Source organism: Sparus aurata, chromosome 1 (assembly GCF_900880675.1).
Source record: "Sparus aurata chromosome 1, fSpaAur1.1, whole genome shotgun sequence".
NCBI lineage: Eukaryota > Metazoa > Chordata > Actinopteri > Spariformes > Sparidae > Sparus > Sparus aurata.
Window position 1 is genome coordinate 16053967 of NC_044187.1, and position 14696 is coordinate 16068662.

Consider the following 14696-nt stretch of genomic DNA (forward strand, 5'->3'; position numbering starts at 1 on the left):
CCTATGGGGCAGATCGAAATCTCGGACACACGCATTCTTCGGGGATCTGGCGCGTCTCCACACCTCTCGTCTCCGCATACTTCATCAGATTCGTGTTCGAACACGAAGCGCCGGGGCAATGTGCTGTCACATCACTTCATAATCAGCCAGCTTTCTATCTGCTGCTGCTGCACAAAGACGAGAGCCGCCTGTCCTGAGTCCCGCACGCGTAAACACCGCTCCTACTCCAGCAGACACCGTGCGCAGGGAGGTTATCAGTTTGAACCAGAAAAGAAAAAAAAAAGTTCACGCGATAGAGCAGATCTGAGCGCAGGAGCAACATGTTTCCACAACAATGAACGAGCCGCTCGAGCGAGCGCACTTTCCTGCAGAGACACCTTGCTAAATGTCTTCTTCTACATGAGACGAAACCTTACCTGCCGTCAAAGTCCGCGCTCGCTCCGAAGCAGCAGCTGCACACCAACATCAACTTTATCCATAAATCCATGATTTTTCTTGTCCTCTGGAGTTACGCGCCCGCGCTGCTCGTTATCCTCCGTAAATCCAACAGCGGCGCTGGGTGAACAGCCGGCGGAGCGTGCGACCAGAGTTTCTCCTTTGAGGGCGCACAGGTAGGACGGCTCTGCTGCGGTCCCTCCACACTGTTCATGTGCGATATTCAGTGAAACCAGCCGGAGTGACCCCGATCTGTGTGTGTATGTGTTTGTGTGTGTGTGTGTGTGTGGAGCGGGACGCACTCTGCCGGGAAGAGAGCGCACACACAGCTCCCTCTCCACACAAGTTCAGTCAGCTGGCTCTCCAACCAACAGCACCCACTGCAGTCCGACCTTTTTCCTCTCCCGTCTTTCTTTTTTCGGTCACCACAGACGCGGATACCCAACCAACCAGTCAGCCAGTCAGTCAGCCAGTCAGTCAGTCAACCAGCCAGCCGCGCCTCTGCTCAGACTCCCAGTGAAACGTCATGACCCCGTGCAACCGAGAGTAAGAGGCTCCAGATGCAGCTCCGCGCCGCACATGCTTTTTTTTTTTTTTTGCCAATGCCTTAATTAATTGCGGAGCCTGCTGAGGCACGCAGGTGCACCGGCCACCCAGGTAGATGCTGCAGTGGAAACGACTGGGGCTGAATTTACAATACAGAGAGAGAGAGAGAGGTCTGAGGAGGGCTCTGATAAATACAAAATGCTTTTGTTGCACCTCTTTTGTTATCACTGTCAGTAACAATATCTGGCAAGCACGATATGGATTTTTTTTTCCCCAGCCGATATCATAACCCATAATTACCTGAGTCTCATGAAGCCGATACAGGTGAGATAACCGATAACAGAAACCGACACTTTTAGATTTGAAAAATTAATTTCTAACCTGTTTGCACACCCGAGCATAAGAAAGGAGATAGGGCGTGGCAAACAAAGATGGTTTATGTGATATTCCATAGATGTGAAAATACTTCTCCCCTCCTGTTGTGGTCTCTTTGTAAAAAACAAAAGACCGTTGACGACACGTGTGGCTCATCTACATTGCGCAGTTATACAAAGGTGCAGCAGTTTTGGCGTTATGAGCGCGACATCGGGTTTGTTGCTCTGCTTCTCTGTTTTGTGTGTGGATGCTGCATTTGTTAAGTCAACAAAAGCAACATGGCTTTGCATCATCAGCTATTATTTCTTTATCTGCCGATAACTGATAATGTCAATTTTCCATTATCGGGCCAATAATTTATCTGTCCGATATATCGTACACCAAGTCCTTTTTTTCTTGAAATATGTTGCATAACGATGAAATATTTCATAACATATTACATTTCCCATCATACTTTGCACAAGATCTCGAAAACAATTTTTTATATGAAACTCCTAAATCTTTATTATTCTCACAGAACAAGTAACGTCTGACTCGATTAGTGTGATCATCTGCTGTCTGAGTCATAATCAGCACTTCATGCTCAAAAAGTCTGTTGAACTGCGCTTCCTGTCTGGAGGCACAATTATAAACATCCGTGACGTGACAGCCTGTCGCCGCCTCGACAGTTCAGAGTCAGTCAATACAAATATTCTCCGCGAAGGCTCGATGGGAAAAAACCCGCCATCATGTCCAGTAATGAAGCAGGAGACGAATGAGATGCGGGTGTGATATGATTACTGCTGGGTGTTCACAGTGCGCCTTGTTACGCCCCGTCAACAGCTCCAGAATAAATCCATGTGCCGCTACAGAGAGGGGTCGACAACGCCTGTCGTGTGTAATGACACCATTAACCACATTATTCTCATGACTGGACTAAAGGCATGTGAATCCATGGTGATTCATCACAGTTGAATACAAGTTATGGGTTATGCAGATCTCCCATCAACAGCAATATTACTGATCAGATGAAACTTTAATGGGTCAGCTCACCTAAAAGACAAAAATACAAGCCGTCTCTTACTTAATCAAAGGTGTTTCTATCCATGCAAAGGTTTCCTTCAGTTTGTGTCCTGAAGCTGGAGATGCCCATCTCCAAGAAAAGGTTTTTTTAGTTTCACCCCCGTCGCCAGAAAATGTTTGCATTTTACATTCAGTAAAGGACTGATATGTTCAAATTTGCACGTGTCATATCTTTATTGCATGCCGTGTCCCGTTTATACAGTGTTGGCAGATGTTTGATAGCTATATTCTTATTATTTCCTCTTTGCTCATTATCTTCTCACCCTTGCGTGCCAATGGAGAGTCTGGTTGAAGTTTCGTAGTCCACAGAACATTTCTGCAGCTTCAACACTTAGAAGCAGGAAACCACTGGATGTTTTTATCGAGACATCGGGACAATTTCCAGCGGTGTTTGTGGTGACAGAACCAGGTACGCCAAAACATGATCTTTTCCTGAGCTGAACAAATCAGCTTTTGTGCCTAAACCTAACCACACCACAAGCACAGCTTTGTACAAGATAAATCAAACATAAAGTTGCAACATAAATGAATGGAGAGTTTCAATGCATATATGGTTCGGGGAAACATGAATTGCCAACAATTATTCTGGCGATTGTGTTAGAAATCGAAGGTATTTTACTTCTAATTAGTGCCAAATCCAACCGTTCTTTACAGGAAACCTACATGCAAATAACAACGGAAATGAATTAAGTAAATTAATATAAGACCACAGTACCACATTTCTCGTGTTGCTATTTCGACATGTCAAAGTCACACTCGCACATCTGTCTGGGGGTGTGAGAAAAAAAAACAAGATGGTTTTCTGTGATTTTCGGTGAACTCATCCTTTAATTAAACCCACGGGAGAAGTGAGTCATTATGTTACATTCTGAGCAGACAATGCTACCGCAGACAAAAGTGGAAAAATGAAGCCAAAAATAGAAAAATGAGCAAGGAAAATCCTAAAGCGGGGAGGAACATAAGTTGACAACAAGTGGGATGAGAAGCGTCCGGGAAACAGGAAACAACATTATTAGGGCGCAAAATAACAGCAGCTGGAGCCTGCTGTCGGCAACCGGGGAGGAAACGTGTGCATAAAAATGTAATTTATTCCCAACTTCCATAATAATGCTTGTTTGTTGGAAAATATACACACGTGAAATAAACCATGGTGATTCGTGTTAAATGGTAAATATAAAAACTATGATATTTAAGATGGGGCAGCCATTCATCAGCGCCTGCCACGATGACAGTAGAGCATAAATGAGGTCAGTGTCACCAGGGAAAAGATCGTACCAACGGGGAGGGGCTGCAGGGTGACGGCCACAAACAGCAACCAGTGTAATAAAGCGGAAAACACCAAGACAAAGTGAATTTTAATTAGAAGTGATAACTGACATTCATTAAACAATGGCAGCTCCATTATTTCCAAATAGAGGTTTTTCTGCTGCCACAAATTGTCCAGTTCTGATGTTTTTGTTTTAAACCAATAAGAATAGAGAACGGCGTCCACTTAGTTTTTCTTCAAAAAACTCTTGACTGTTTCAGGTTCAGCTCATCTCATCGACTTCTAAACTGAGGCGAGGCCGGTTGTGGTATTGCAGACAACCCCAGGACAAATGCGTTGTATGTGAAAACCTCTATGGCAATAAAACCTGTTTCTGAATCTATTAATTACACTGGGAAAAAGGTATTCAGCTGACTGTACCCAAAGAGATCCCTGAGCACTTTCCATAGAAAGCTGCTCAGATATCTCGCTTATTTTCTCCACACAAAGAATCTTGTCTAGTCGCCTTCGTGCCGCGGGGGTTTGATCTGAATCGACCCGCTTCACACCTTAAAAAATTCTCCTCTCTGTCTCACGAGAGCTTTAAGTACTGCCGCCTACTCTCCCGCACCTCTTTTGTGCCTCATATGCATTTCTGTAATGTGCACTTGTGCAGAGCCACGAGCATGAACATCTCCTTTTTGAAACGATTCCAGTGCTTGGAAGGAGCCGTGTCTGTGGCCATTCACCTCGGGATAGATTGACTCTGCTGACTGAATTCAGATGAGCTCGATGCTGGAAAAAGCCCCGCGCCGCCTCCCGTCCATCCCTTCAGTGTGAGCGGGGGGGAAAAAAAAAAACTCTGGCTCCCCCGGCTACCTCGCCAGGATTCTCAAGATGCACCAACATATTGTCAAAAGTGACAACACAGTGGGGGGGTTTTTCAGAGAAGCAGATAACCACTTTTACCTGGGAGAATGAAAGCTTAAGGGGGCTATAGTATGTCTAAAGTGTACAGATTGAAAATGTAGAGCGTATTGTGTGATGTTGAGCTGCGAGGCTCCGAACAGTGTGCATCTAATCAAGCGTGCTGACCTTTCGCCGGCATCATAAAATATTCATTGATGCTGAACGTATTACGGGATGCATACGATATTCACATTCATTCTTTATGAGGAATAATCAGTTTCTCTGTAGAACCATGACAAATGCTATGTTTTAACTAGTGTGATATGAGTTTAAATCCAATTTCTCTCTTCCAGCACCCCCTCCTTCCCTCTCTTCTCTCCCTTCTTTCCCTCCCTCTCCTTCTCTCCCTCCCTTCCTTCCTCACAAACACACACAGAGCAGAGGTAGATAATGATAATTCCCCGTTGCATCTTTAAGTGCAGATGAGTTCTGAGTGTTGAATTTCTCCTTCTTTTGTTAGTACCCGGCAACAGAGCCGGCTGCTGAGCGCCGTCACAGAAGGCCCTACGCAGACTATTTGCTAAAACAGCATGTGGAAGTGTACTGTACTTTATTTGCAATGTGGCCGCGTGTAATTCCCGCTGCTTCTGTGTACGCTGACAGCTTGATCACGCAGTGTAGAACAAACCTAGCGTATCAGTCGGTGAGAGGACTGAGCTCCTTCGCTATCACTAAGTGTTCAATAATTGAGCTCATTTAACGAAGGCGAGGAGTCATTTTCATGAAGCGCCCCTTCCACGTCCTTATCGCGCTGGAAACCATGGCTCCATCACGTTCCCCTTCAGTGTGAAAGAGGTTTTGGTGACTTTTTCTAGTCCAGAAATAAGAAGCAAATATCTGTTATATTTTCCAAGGTCGTTTTTTTTTTTTATTCATTTTTCATTTTTTTGTTGCAAAAGAGCTTGTAAAAATGGATAAAAAGAAAAAGTCCAGAGTGGATAATATGTAGTTGTATTCTCAGCACCATCATGACACAGCCAGTAGCCACAGAGTCCGGGTACTTTATCTAACCCCCGGTTGCACCCGGCTGAAGATCCTCAGTTGTACGGTGGCGCCCACAGTCCTAATTATGCGCCGGTGCTTACAGTTGGCCAGCACCGACTTCCAGGCCGCTGTTTTGCGGCGGCCATCCCACGAGCATGTTGTTCTTCGGTGAACAGCTTTCGGGCTCCATAGTCATCACCAGCACCGAGTACCCATGAGTCTCTGCTGCCCACGAGCGGTCCAAGTCTACCAGGCCCATACACTGTTTACCTGCAGTGGACCGAACAGAAAAAACAAACAAACAGCATTTTATCGTCCAATAATAAAAGGAAGGAAAAGGAATACAGATATAAAGCAACATTATGTAGAAATTGGCATTTTGTGCGATATGGTGGCAGGGTCCGCCACATATAAACAACGTAAAACAGAATGAAACTGTGTTGTCCTTAAAGGTCAGTTCGTTTATTCACATTCATGACAGCAAAGAGTTTGTTTACTGTCACTGAAGAAAACTTCTCGCTAAAAACTACAAAGTGAACCTTTTAAGTTTTGTCCAGTACGGAAACATCTCTTCACGAATGACACTAAAAAAGAGGTGAGTCACTGCATGGTTTGATGAGAATAAAAAGAGTCTAATCATGTGAAATGACCTTCACATTTACCAGATATTAACCCACGTGAGCACCTATTGGTTAGACAGTGCTGTACACCACCACGATCCAAGGAACGAAATGAGAAAATATATTTTGGAAGAACGGTCGCTCGTCTCTCCAGTAGAGACGTGAAGAATCAATTCCAAGGAGCACTGAAGCTGCTCTGGCAACGTCTGATGGCAGCTGTGGCTTTTTGTTTAATTTGATATGTGAGAGCTGCTGCTGCCGATACATCCACGCGAATATCAACATGACCGTCAGGCTAACAGAAGTTGTTATGGAGTACTGCTGCTGTATCGGTCTGTAGATCAGGACTATTCAATTACTAAATCAATTTTGAAACCAGGAAATGTAGATCGGCCAGACATCGTTAGCAACTTCTTCAAAAATAAATGTCCAGAAGCTGTTTCTTCATCAACAACTTCACGCTGGTTATCACGCTTTTGTCTCGTGATCCCCTTTTTAAAAACAGACTTTTGATGTATTATGCACTTTATCAGGTAGGTAACAGGTGGCAGAATGTGAGCTCTGGTCTGCCCGTGCTGCCTACGCGGCTTCCGTCACACTGGCAGGCTCCCGGGAGATGAGATCAAACATGGTTAGGAAATGTTAGCGGGAGAGGTTGAGCCCTGTTAACTGATACCGAGCAGAAACCTCGGTGACAGGTGGTGTCAGGTACGTTTGAAAGGGGCTTCAGATTGACAAGGCATTGGGGAGCCTCCTCAGATTCAGAGGGGTAGCTTTGATAAGCCGGAGAGCTACCAGGGTGAAGAAAGTCCTCGACATAATAAAACGCTGTACAGTGAAGCTCCGGCACAGGCCCGGAGGTTTTGGGCTGACAAAACACTTCCTGCCGAAATCTGACAACGCTGATCTGGCAGCTGTTCACCGCAGCTGTCTTGTCACATTGAGCAGATCAGCGCATTAACATTTCGCACACTTCTCCAAAGTCTAGAGGTTTTTTGAAAAAGTAGAGCAGAGGGGGAAACGAGGCCTGCGAAGATCAGGTTAGACACGTGTTGATTTAAAATAAAATTAACCGACAACTATTTTATTTTCATTTCACTCAGTTGTTTGTTTTTTTATTTGACAATTTTTTTGTAAGCAAACATGTCAAACATTTGCCAGATTTGAGCTGCTGTTGGACAACAGAAGCAATTTTATGACAGATGTCCAGATGTAAGAAGAAGATTGTCAACAGTACCTATGAGTCGCCGGTCAGGAGGGAGCTGGACGGCAGTTTGGTCTGCAAAGCGGCAGAGGATCATGTGTTCCTGAAACAAGGACAGACAATATTACTGATCTGTTTATTAGAGGTGTAATTAGTGAAAAAAACAAAAAACACTGAAGCTCTGCATGATATCTGTTTACATTCAGGTCACTGCAAGAACAGGAAACAATCACAGATCAGATCAATCAGAAATTCAAATAATTCCACAAAGAGGTTTTTTTTTTACATGAACCATGCAACTCCATTATGCACGCAGAAAGACAAAAGCATGCGTGGATTTGTCCTATTTATTCATTCATCCCATCATTTTCTACATCTGCTTATCCCATTTACAGCCGCGGAGACTGGTCGAGAGGCAGGGAAACGTCCGCAGCTGATCCTCGTCGATCACACAGCAGAAAATTATACGTTGAAACAAGGCAAATAGTCTTTTTTAGCCACACTACTGGCACGCCAGTGTCTGTCAGATTGATAATTCTCAACACCTATTGGACGCAATCGCCAAAATATTACAGACCTTCATATTCCATAAAGGATAAATCCTGCTGAATCTTTTATCCCTTGACTTTTCCTTCAAGCAAAACTGATCCTGTCAAAAATATAACAATTCAGCCTGACGGATCACCACGACATTCGTTTCAAATCGGCAACCAAATAAAATAACTTTGGTGAACACCTGGTTTTTCATTGAGTCATACTTTGGTTTATGATCCCAGCAACTAACGACACTCCCATCAGCCTCGGGCGTACTTTGTGTTAAGTTCCCATTAGCAAATATTAGCATGCTTACAGGCTACACAAAGAGGGTGAACCTGATAAATTTCACCGACAGTATCACTGTCACTGTGAGTGCGATGCAGCAACAGCTACACTGTGGTCAAGAAAGCTCGCCAGCTGCTCCATTTTCTGAGGAGACTGAGGAGGTTTGGCATAAAAGCCGGCATCCTCACAAACCCACAGCTGCAAATCACTACGAAAGAGTGGAGAAAGCATCACAGCAACACATCCCGGCATTAGACTCGCGGCCATTAAGGATTTCTTTAATAAGTGGTCACAAGGCCGCAGTCATTCAGCACGCAGACTGCTCTCCCTGGAACCGTCTGGCAGACGATACAGGAGCACGGCGACACAGACCAACAGACTTGAGGTCAGTTTTAACAACCAGGCCTCTCGAGACTTCACAACTAAACAACATAAATATTTAACATTGCATATCTTATTGCCTGCTGTCTGCAAAAATCAATGATGTGTATACCTCTGTAGGAGTCCAATTCTCATTTGAATATTTTCATGTAGTGTTAAATTTCCTTCATCTCAATCCATTTTTACTGCTGCTGAGTTGATCTGCTTCTCTGGTCCTGAGTTAACCTACATACGACAAATAAAACTGAAAAACGAAACTGATCGCGCCCTGATATTAGCATCCAGACGCTTGCATAGCCGTTGACGAGCTGTGAAATACATTGAAAAGAAAAGAAAAGACTTGGAAGGACTTCATTTGCACGGTAAGCTTCATGTCAGCCACATCATATGATTCAATGCATACAATTGTCCTCGTTAACCCTCCTCAAGTCCAGATGAACCCTGTTTTTTAATTTCTAACCAGTAAACGAGTTATACCATCATTGCCCTCTCTTTTTTACCTTGCCAAGGTTCATGGAACCAGTGAACCAGGAGAGCGAATAGTAATCTCTAACCTGCTCCTACAGTTCTGTAATTGATTCCATCCCTCACTGTGCCGGGATCAGCTGGATGCAAGGCCACAGAGCAGGTGCTTAAAGTTAGCGCTGAGCACCAATATCTCACACCATTAGCCCTTTATTCCAGCGATACACCATTTGTCAACGTGCTGTCACGCTGTTTAACTGCTGTAGTTCAGGAAGGACAACTATGGTTCTGCTATTAAAACAATGCACTGCAGCTTTTATTTCTCAAAGTGTCAGCTGGGGCTTTTTCGGAGCTGAGACGTTTCGAGGAAAGGTGGGGTTCTGCAGACTCGGAGTCCAAATGAATAGAAAATACCCAGAAAATGTTTGTTTGAAGTGAAATTATAGGAGGAAGCAGAGGAGACTTAGAGAACAGGTTTAAAGTGGAAGATAATGTGTCTGCTGGTTCAAATAGAATGGATTTCTCCTACTGTGTAGCTATTGTTTTCGCTTCTCATGTCCACACAGAACATACGGCGATTCTGATTTATTTTGCTCACTGGGATTAAGAACAACAGTAGATCACAATCACAGAACACTACAATTGCCCACTGTCTTGTAAATAATATATAATCTTCTCCCTCCGTCTCTCAAGCCTCTCAAGCCTCTCAAAAAAAATAAAAAAATCTGTTTCCTCTAGTGCACAAAAGGAAGAGAAGTTAGAGGTGGTCCAATGTTGTGACATGTCAACTCTCGAGGTTGCCATGGCCAGGACCTGCAGCAACTTTTGCACAGATTCTCCCCAGGGGCACTGACAGGTCCCATACATCATTATGGGATGGGCCCTCCCACAGTACAGTGCCGTGTCTGTGCTGAGCGATAAGGAACGGAGAGACTGGAGGGTGTGAGCCTCCCTTTACGTAACTGCCTGGGGAATCTTGGCTCCCAAGACACGTGACAGGCAAAAGGTCTCATTGAATATATTTTACTGTCCCATAAAATAATTATAATAATAATACATTAAAGAAACAAATGATAAAAACGGTCAATAGGGTTTTAATGCTTCAGATTTTAGGTAAACCAAATCACAAAAGCAGTCGGTTTTTTGTAAAGTCTAACACGCAGTTAGCGCAGATAAAGGCGTTCCAAAATGTATACATTACACAGAAATGAGTTAAATAGTTACACAAGCTAATTGCCGGGTGAAACTTTTTGGTAGCTAGTTAACTCACAAAACTAACGTTAAAACATAATATGAAATAATAGGTTGATCTGACCAAACACATGATACAAATGCCGTTGACATAACAACGTAAAGTGGAGGTATTTTAAATAACATAAAAATGACACAACATACCTCAGAAATGTTTGACTAAAGAAGTTAACAATGTCAGATAAGTCAGCAAGCATCAGCTAATGAGCCATTCCTCCATGTATGCATAGATAAACAAAACCATATCTACATCACAGAATATTGTTAAGTTTAATATATTGGTCCCTTCTAAAGCTTAAACCAAATGTTGTGTATACACTATGTAGCCTGTAATGATGATGCAAACGTAACTTCCTGCTGACATATTTGTAGTTGCGCTACAAAAGTGTCTGTGTTCCTCATTTGTTTGAACATTTGTCTTAATCTCTTCCGGTTCTTATGTTTGCTGAGTGTTTAACAATTGTGGTACGAGAAAGCACTTTCACCTTTCACTGGGTCACTGCACTCTGGCGTGGGTGTTAAACTATAACTTTTTCTAAACGTCGGCAGATTCCATTATACCTCTGCTCATGCAGCGGCATCTTAATTAAGAAGCAATTAGCGAGGAGAGAAACTTGTCTAATGTGGTCTTAAAAGAAAACGTACGACACTCTAAAGAACAAGATGTTTTAAAGTAAGTCCTGACCCAGGAAGGCGTCTTTCTTATGAACCCAATTTAAGAAACAATCCTTGTTAAACGTGAGTGGTTCAGTATTCTGTGCTTGATATATTGAGTCTAAATGAAAAGTCAAATGAAAAGAGGGTTTTAAATATATTTAAGAGCATACCTTGTAAGTCAGAGTCTCTTGGAACTGTTTGCTGTAAAACAGAAAAAAGAACAGAAGATACTTTGATGTTAAAGTGCAGTTTAAAATACTAAAAACACAAACAACATGCATCGCCTCTAAAACAAACCACTTCCTCTATGAGGAAACCAGGAATTTTATAAAATCAGGGCTTTTGCAACGACATGGGAACAAAGTCAGTTTGTTGTTGATGGCTAACCCCAGTCAGATCAACACTGAAGCAAATTAAAAATCAACATGAAGGTCGGGGGTCAGGGGCCCGTTGGGTCACATGGAGAGGAGTCTTAAGTTCAGCTGAAACTGTTGGAGCCTTAATGAAATGGGCAGTTTAGTTTCACAGCTCATAAAGACGTGTGAACTGCCTGGAATGTCTGCACCTGCAGAATATCCAAGCACCTGGAACATGACCTGAGGGGAAAACACTAAAAGTAGCAGGACGAAGATTGACACAGTCAGGTGCATAGGCCCCTCACATAAACATTGCATGACTGCCCTCCAGAAACGCAGCTTCTTGTTGTCCATTATAGCTGCAGAGTCTCTCTTTTTTTTTTTTTTTTTTTGTCATTCTTTAATATTTTATGAGAAGTCAGGAGGGGGCAAAGTGTCAAGTTAGCAAAAATGAGGAGAGATAGACCTACGAAAGTGAAAACTCCTCTAAATATTTATACTGTTCACAGACGGACCTCCCCAAAGCACAATTATAGGGTCAGTTATACCACAGCTTTATTCGTTGGCAGGTGTCCCTTAAAATCAGATATGAGAGCATAGTTTAAGTACCAGCAACCGCAGTAACAATGTTCATACCGCATTACTAGTTGTGATGAAATTAACCCAAACGTTATCTTAAGCGTCTAGGTCGCTGTGGCACACGGCATATCTAAATGTTATGCCGCTCATTTTCCACTGTCATAACCTCTTCTCACTGACAAAGTCTGATTTTTACCGACATCTCCCGCTGCTAATTATGATGTGCCGATGCTGTGCGTGACTCAAATACAGCATATTCGTCTGAATCTCAGTCTGACTGCTGTGTTTGTTGATGTGGTACGAGAAGGAGCTTACACCTTTCGCTGGGTCACTGCACTCTGCTTCTGGCATGTATAACTTCTAGACTGAATGCCTCTGATTTCACAATACTGCTGATACTACAGCAACATCTTAATTAAGAATAAATTATCCATCCGTCCATCGTCTGTAACAGCTTATCCTTTTCAGGGTCATGGGGGGGACTGTAGCCGATCCCAGCTGACATTGGGCGAACAGCGAAGTATACCCTGGATAAGTGCACATAGTTGCATATCAGTGGTGGTATAACACTCTTGTTATACCACAGGGGACCTTTAAGTTATTTTTAAAACTGACACCTACGCAGATATTTTCCAATTTATTGAATCACTTTGTAAATACAGAAAAAATGCTGGATGACAGGCAGTCTGTGACGAGACGTTTCCAACTCTAAAATCCTGGACGTCGCAAATCTCGGATGTTTCCGTTCCAAAACAGAAGATGACTTCTAACAAGTGACCCAGTGTTTCCCACACATAGACTTCACTTGGGCGGGCTGCCCAGGTATATAAGCGGCCGCCAAGGTACATTTGGCGACACAGTTTTAGCATTTAGTATTATTTCTTAATATCTCTGAGTAAACAACGCCATACGCATACAAGAGAAAGAAAGAGATTATCTTTGGTATTGCCTCCCTCCTTTTTAATGCACTGATTGTAATGTGACCTCTCCTACTTAATGTATGCCTACTTACACCCTCGCAAGTGCACCTGGTTGTTGCCATGTAATTCAGCATGAAGCTGGCTTCAACAGATTTGTTAGGCTAAGTAATCAACAACAAGTTTCCTCCACACGCGGCTCACCCACACGCGGCGCGCTGGGCGACTTTATAAAAACTGCTCACGAAGAAAGGCAGCAGAGCAAAACACCGCCACAGCTGCACAGCCATTGTGTGGGAAACACTGAATACAAAGGAAACATTCTGACTGAATGGAGAGAGGAGGAAAAGAAGGAATACGCAGAGAGAGCTAAAGGTGACTTCAGGTGAGCTCGACTCGAAAATAATCTTCGATCGAGGCACGCTGCAACATTTTGCTTTTTACTCTGCATGTTTGGACAGTTTCTTAAAGACATTCTCTGACTGTGTGATATCCCCAGTCACAGTTAAAGAGTCATACAGAAGAACAACTGGCAGCAGCTAAATGAGAAAAAAGCACAACAACAACACGCTGTATGATTTTATCCCTGACTGGCACAGACTTGGCCCAACTTGGTACCATCTTAATGCCAAAATTATACCATAATAGCCCCAACAATTACATTGTGTATCTCCACCTTAAGTTGCTGGTGATCAAAGTCTCTCGGTTGCTATAACAGCAATCCTACATAATAGCATTTTGTTTTGAAGCCTTCGGTATCCCAAAGTGGTTTTAGTTGCATACTACCATGTTATGATTCTTGAAGGTGCTATTAGTCAACACAGTGCTGCTATAGCAACTGGATCAACAATATTAAAGTAAAGCCTCTCACTTTTCCTTTTGTGCTGTTGTTCCATCTGTATTTAAACGGCATCATATTTTATCCTACAAACATCACCAGGAATGAAAATTAAAGGGACGGTTTGCCCCAAATAAAAAATACATATTACATACTGTTTATCCATCTAGATTGTTTTGGCGGGAGTTGCAAAGTTTTGGACGGATGCCGTGGAGACGTCTGCCTTCTCTACAATTCAGTGGAACTACATGGCACTAGTCACTGCTCAAAGCACCCCAAAAAATACTTGAAAAACTCAACTGCAATGTCTCTTTCCAGAAATGATGACCTCGTTACTCAAGATAATCCGCAGAAATTGTTGTGAGCAGTTTGAGGCAGGTGCTATTTTCTGTCCAGCGAACTACACCCGCCAACCGTATCACAGCGCAAAAGGAAGCGTCCATCTACTCACGAACTAGAGGCAAGCTAACTAAGCTAGCTAGCTGGTGTTTTAATCCCGACCACGAGCGTCTTGTCCATGTGCGATTCAGTTGAAAGAATATTTCCGACATGAAACTGCTAACAACAAGGTCTGTGAATTATCTCGTGTACCTAGGTCATCATATCCGGGGAAGAGATATTGTCGTTGAGTTTGGTCGACTGCCATTTAAATTCCCTTACGTTCGGTTGGGGTGTTGGTATCTGAAGACCTGAGAATGAGTCTCTCTCCCTGCAGAGTATGTGTGATTGACAGTAGACGGAGGAGGAAAGCTAGGGAGATGGTTCACTAATCAATGGTGGATGGCATCGTTCTCTCAGACAGATAAAAATAAATAAACTTGGGCAGCCGTTTATATACCCACGCGGGCTGCCCAAGTAAATCATGCATGGGAATCTGATATAGACGGATAAATAGCAACACAGGTAAGAGGAGAAAATACAAATTTTTGATTGCAGGATGACCTGTCCCTCCCTTTAAGTTGTTAATTCTCTGCAAAACCCAAGATGAT

The 14696-nt window shown here is 43.2% G+C and overlaps 2 protein-coding genes across 7 annotated transcripts in view; both read right to left on the bottom strand.

Moving 5' to 3' along the window:
* npnta (nephronectin a) overlaps positions 1-1148 on the bottom strand; it is a 58067-nt gene extending 56919 nt beyond the window's left edge. Inside the window, exon 1 of one of the 5 annotated variants that reach the window (XM_030425545.1) lies at positions 417-1148. In XM_030425545.1, coding sequence (XP_030281405.1) covers positions 417-487 — 71 coding nt within the window. In that variant the 5' untranslated portion in view covers positions 488-1148. The remainder of the gene's footprint in view (positions 1-416) is intronic. The other 4 variants (XM_030425527.1, XM_030425536.1, XM_030425554.1 and 1 more) reach the window with 4 other exon arrangements.
* Positions 1149-3756: 2608 nt separating this feature from the next.
* gstcd (glutathione S-transferase, C-terminal domain containing) overlaps positions 3757-14696 on the bottom strand; it is a 59415-nt gene continuing 48475 nt past the window's right edge. For both annotated transcript variants that reach the window (XM_030425423.1, XM_030425415.1), the window contains exons 10-12: positions 11188-11218; positions 7475-7544; positions 3757-5887 (exon numbers count right to left, since the gene is read on the bottom strand). In XM_030425423.1, coding sequence (XP_030281283.1) covers positions 5715-5887; positions 7475-7544; positions 11188-11218 — 274 coding nt within the window. In that variant the 3' untranslated portion in view covers positions 3757-5714. The remainder of the gene's footprint in view (positions 5888-7474; positions 7545-11187; positions 11219-14696) is intronic.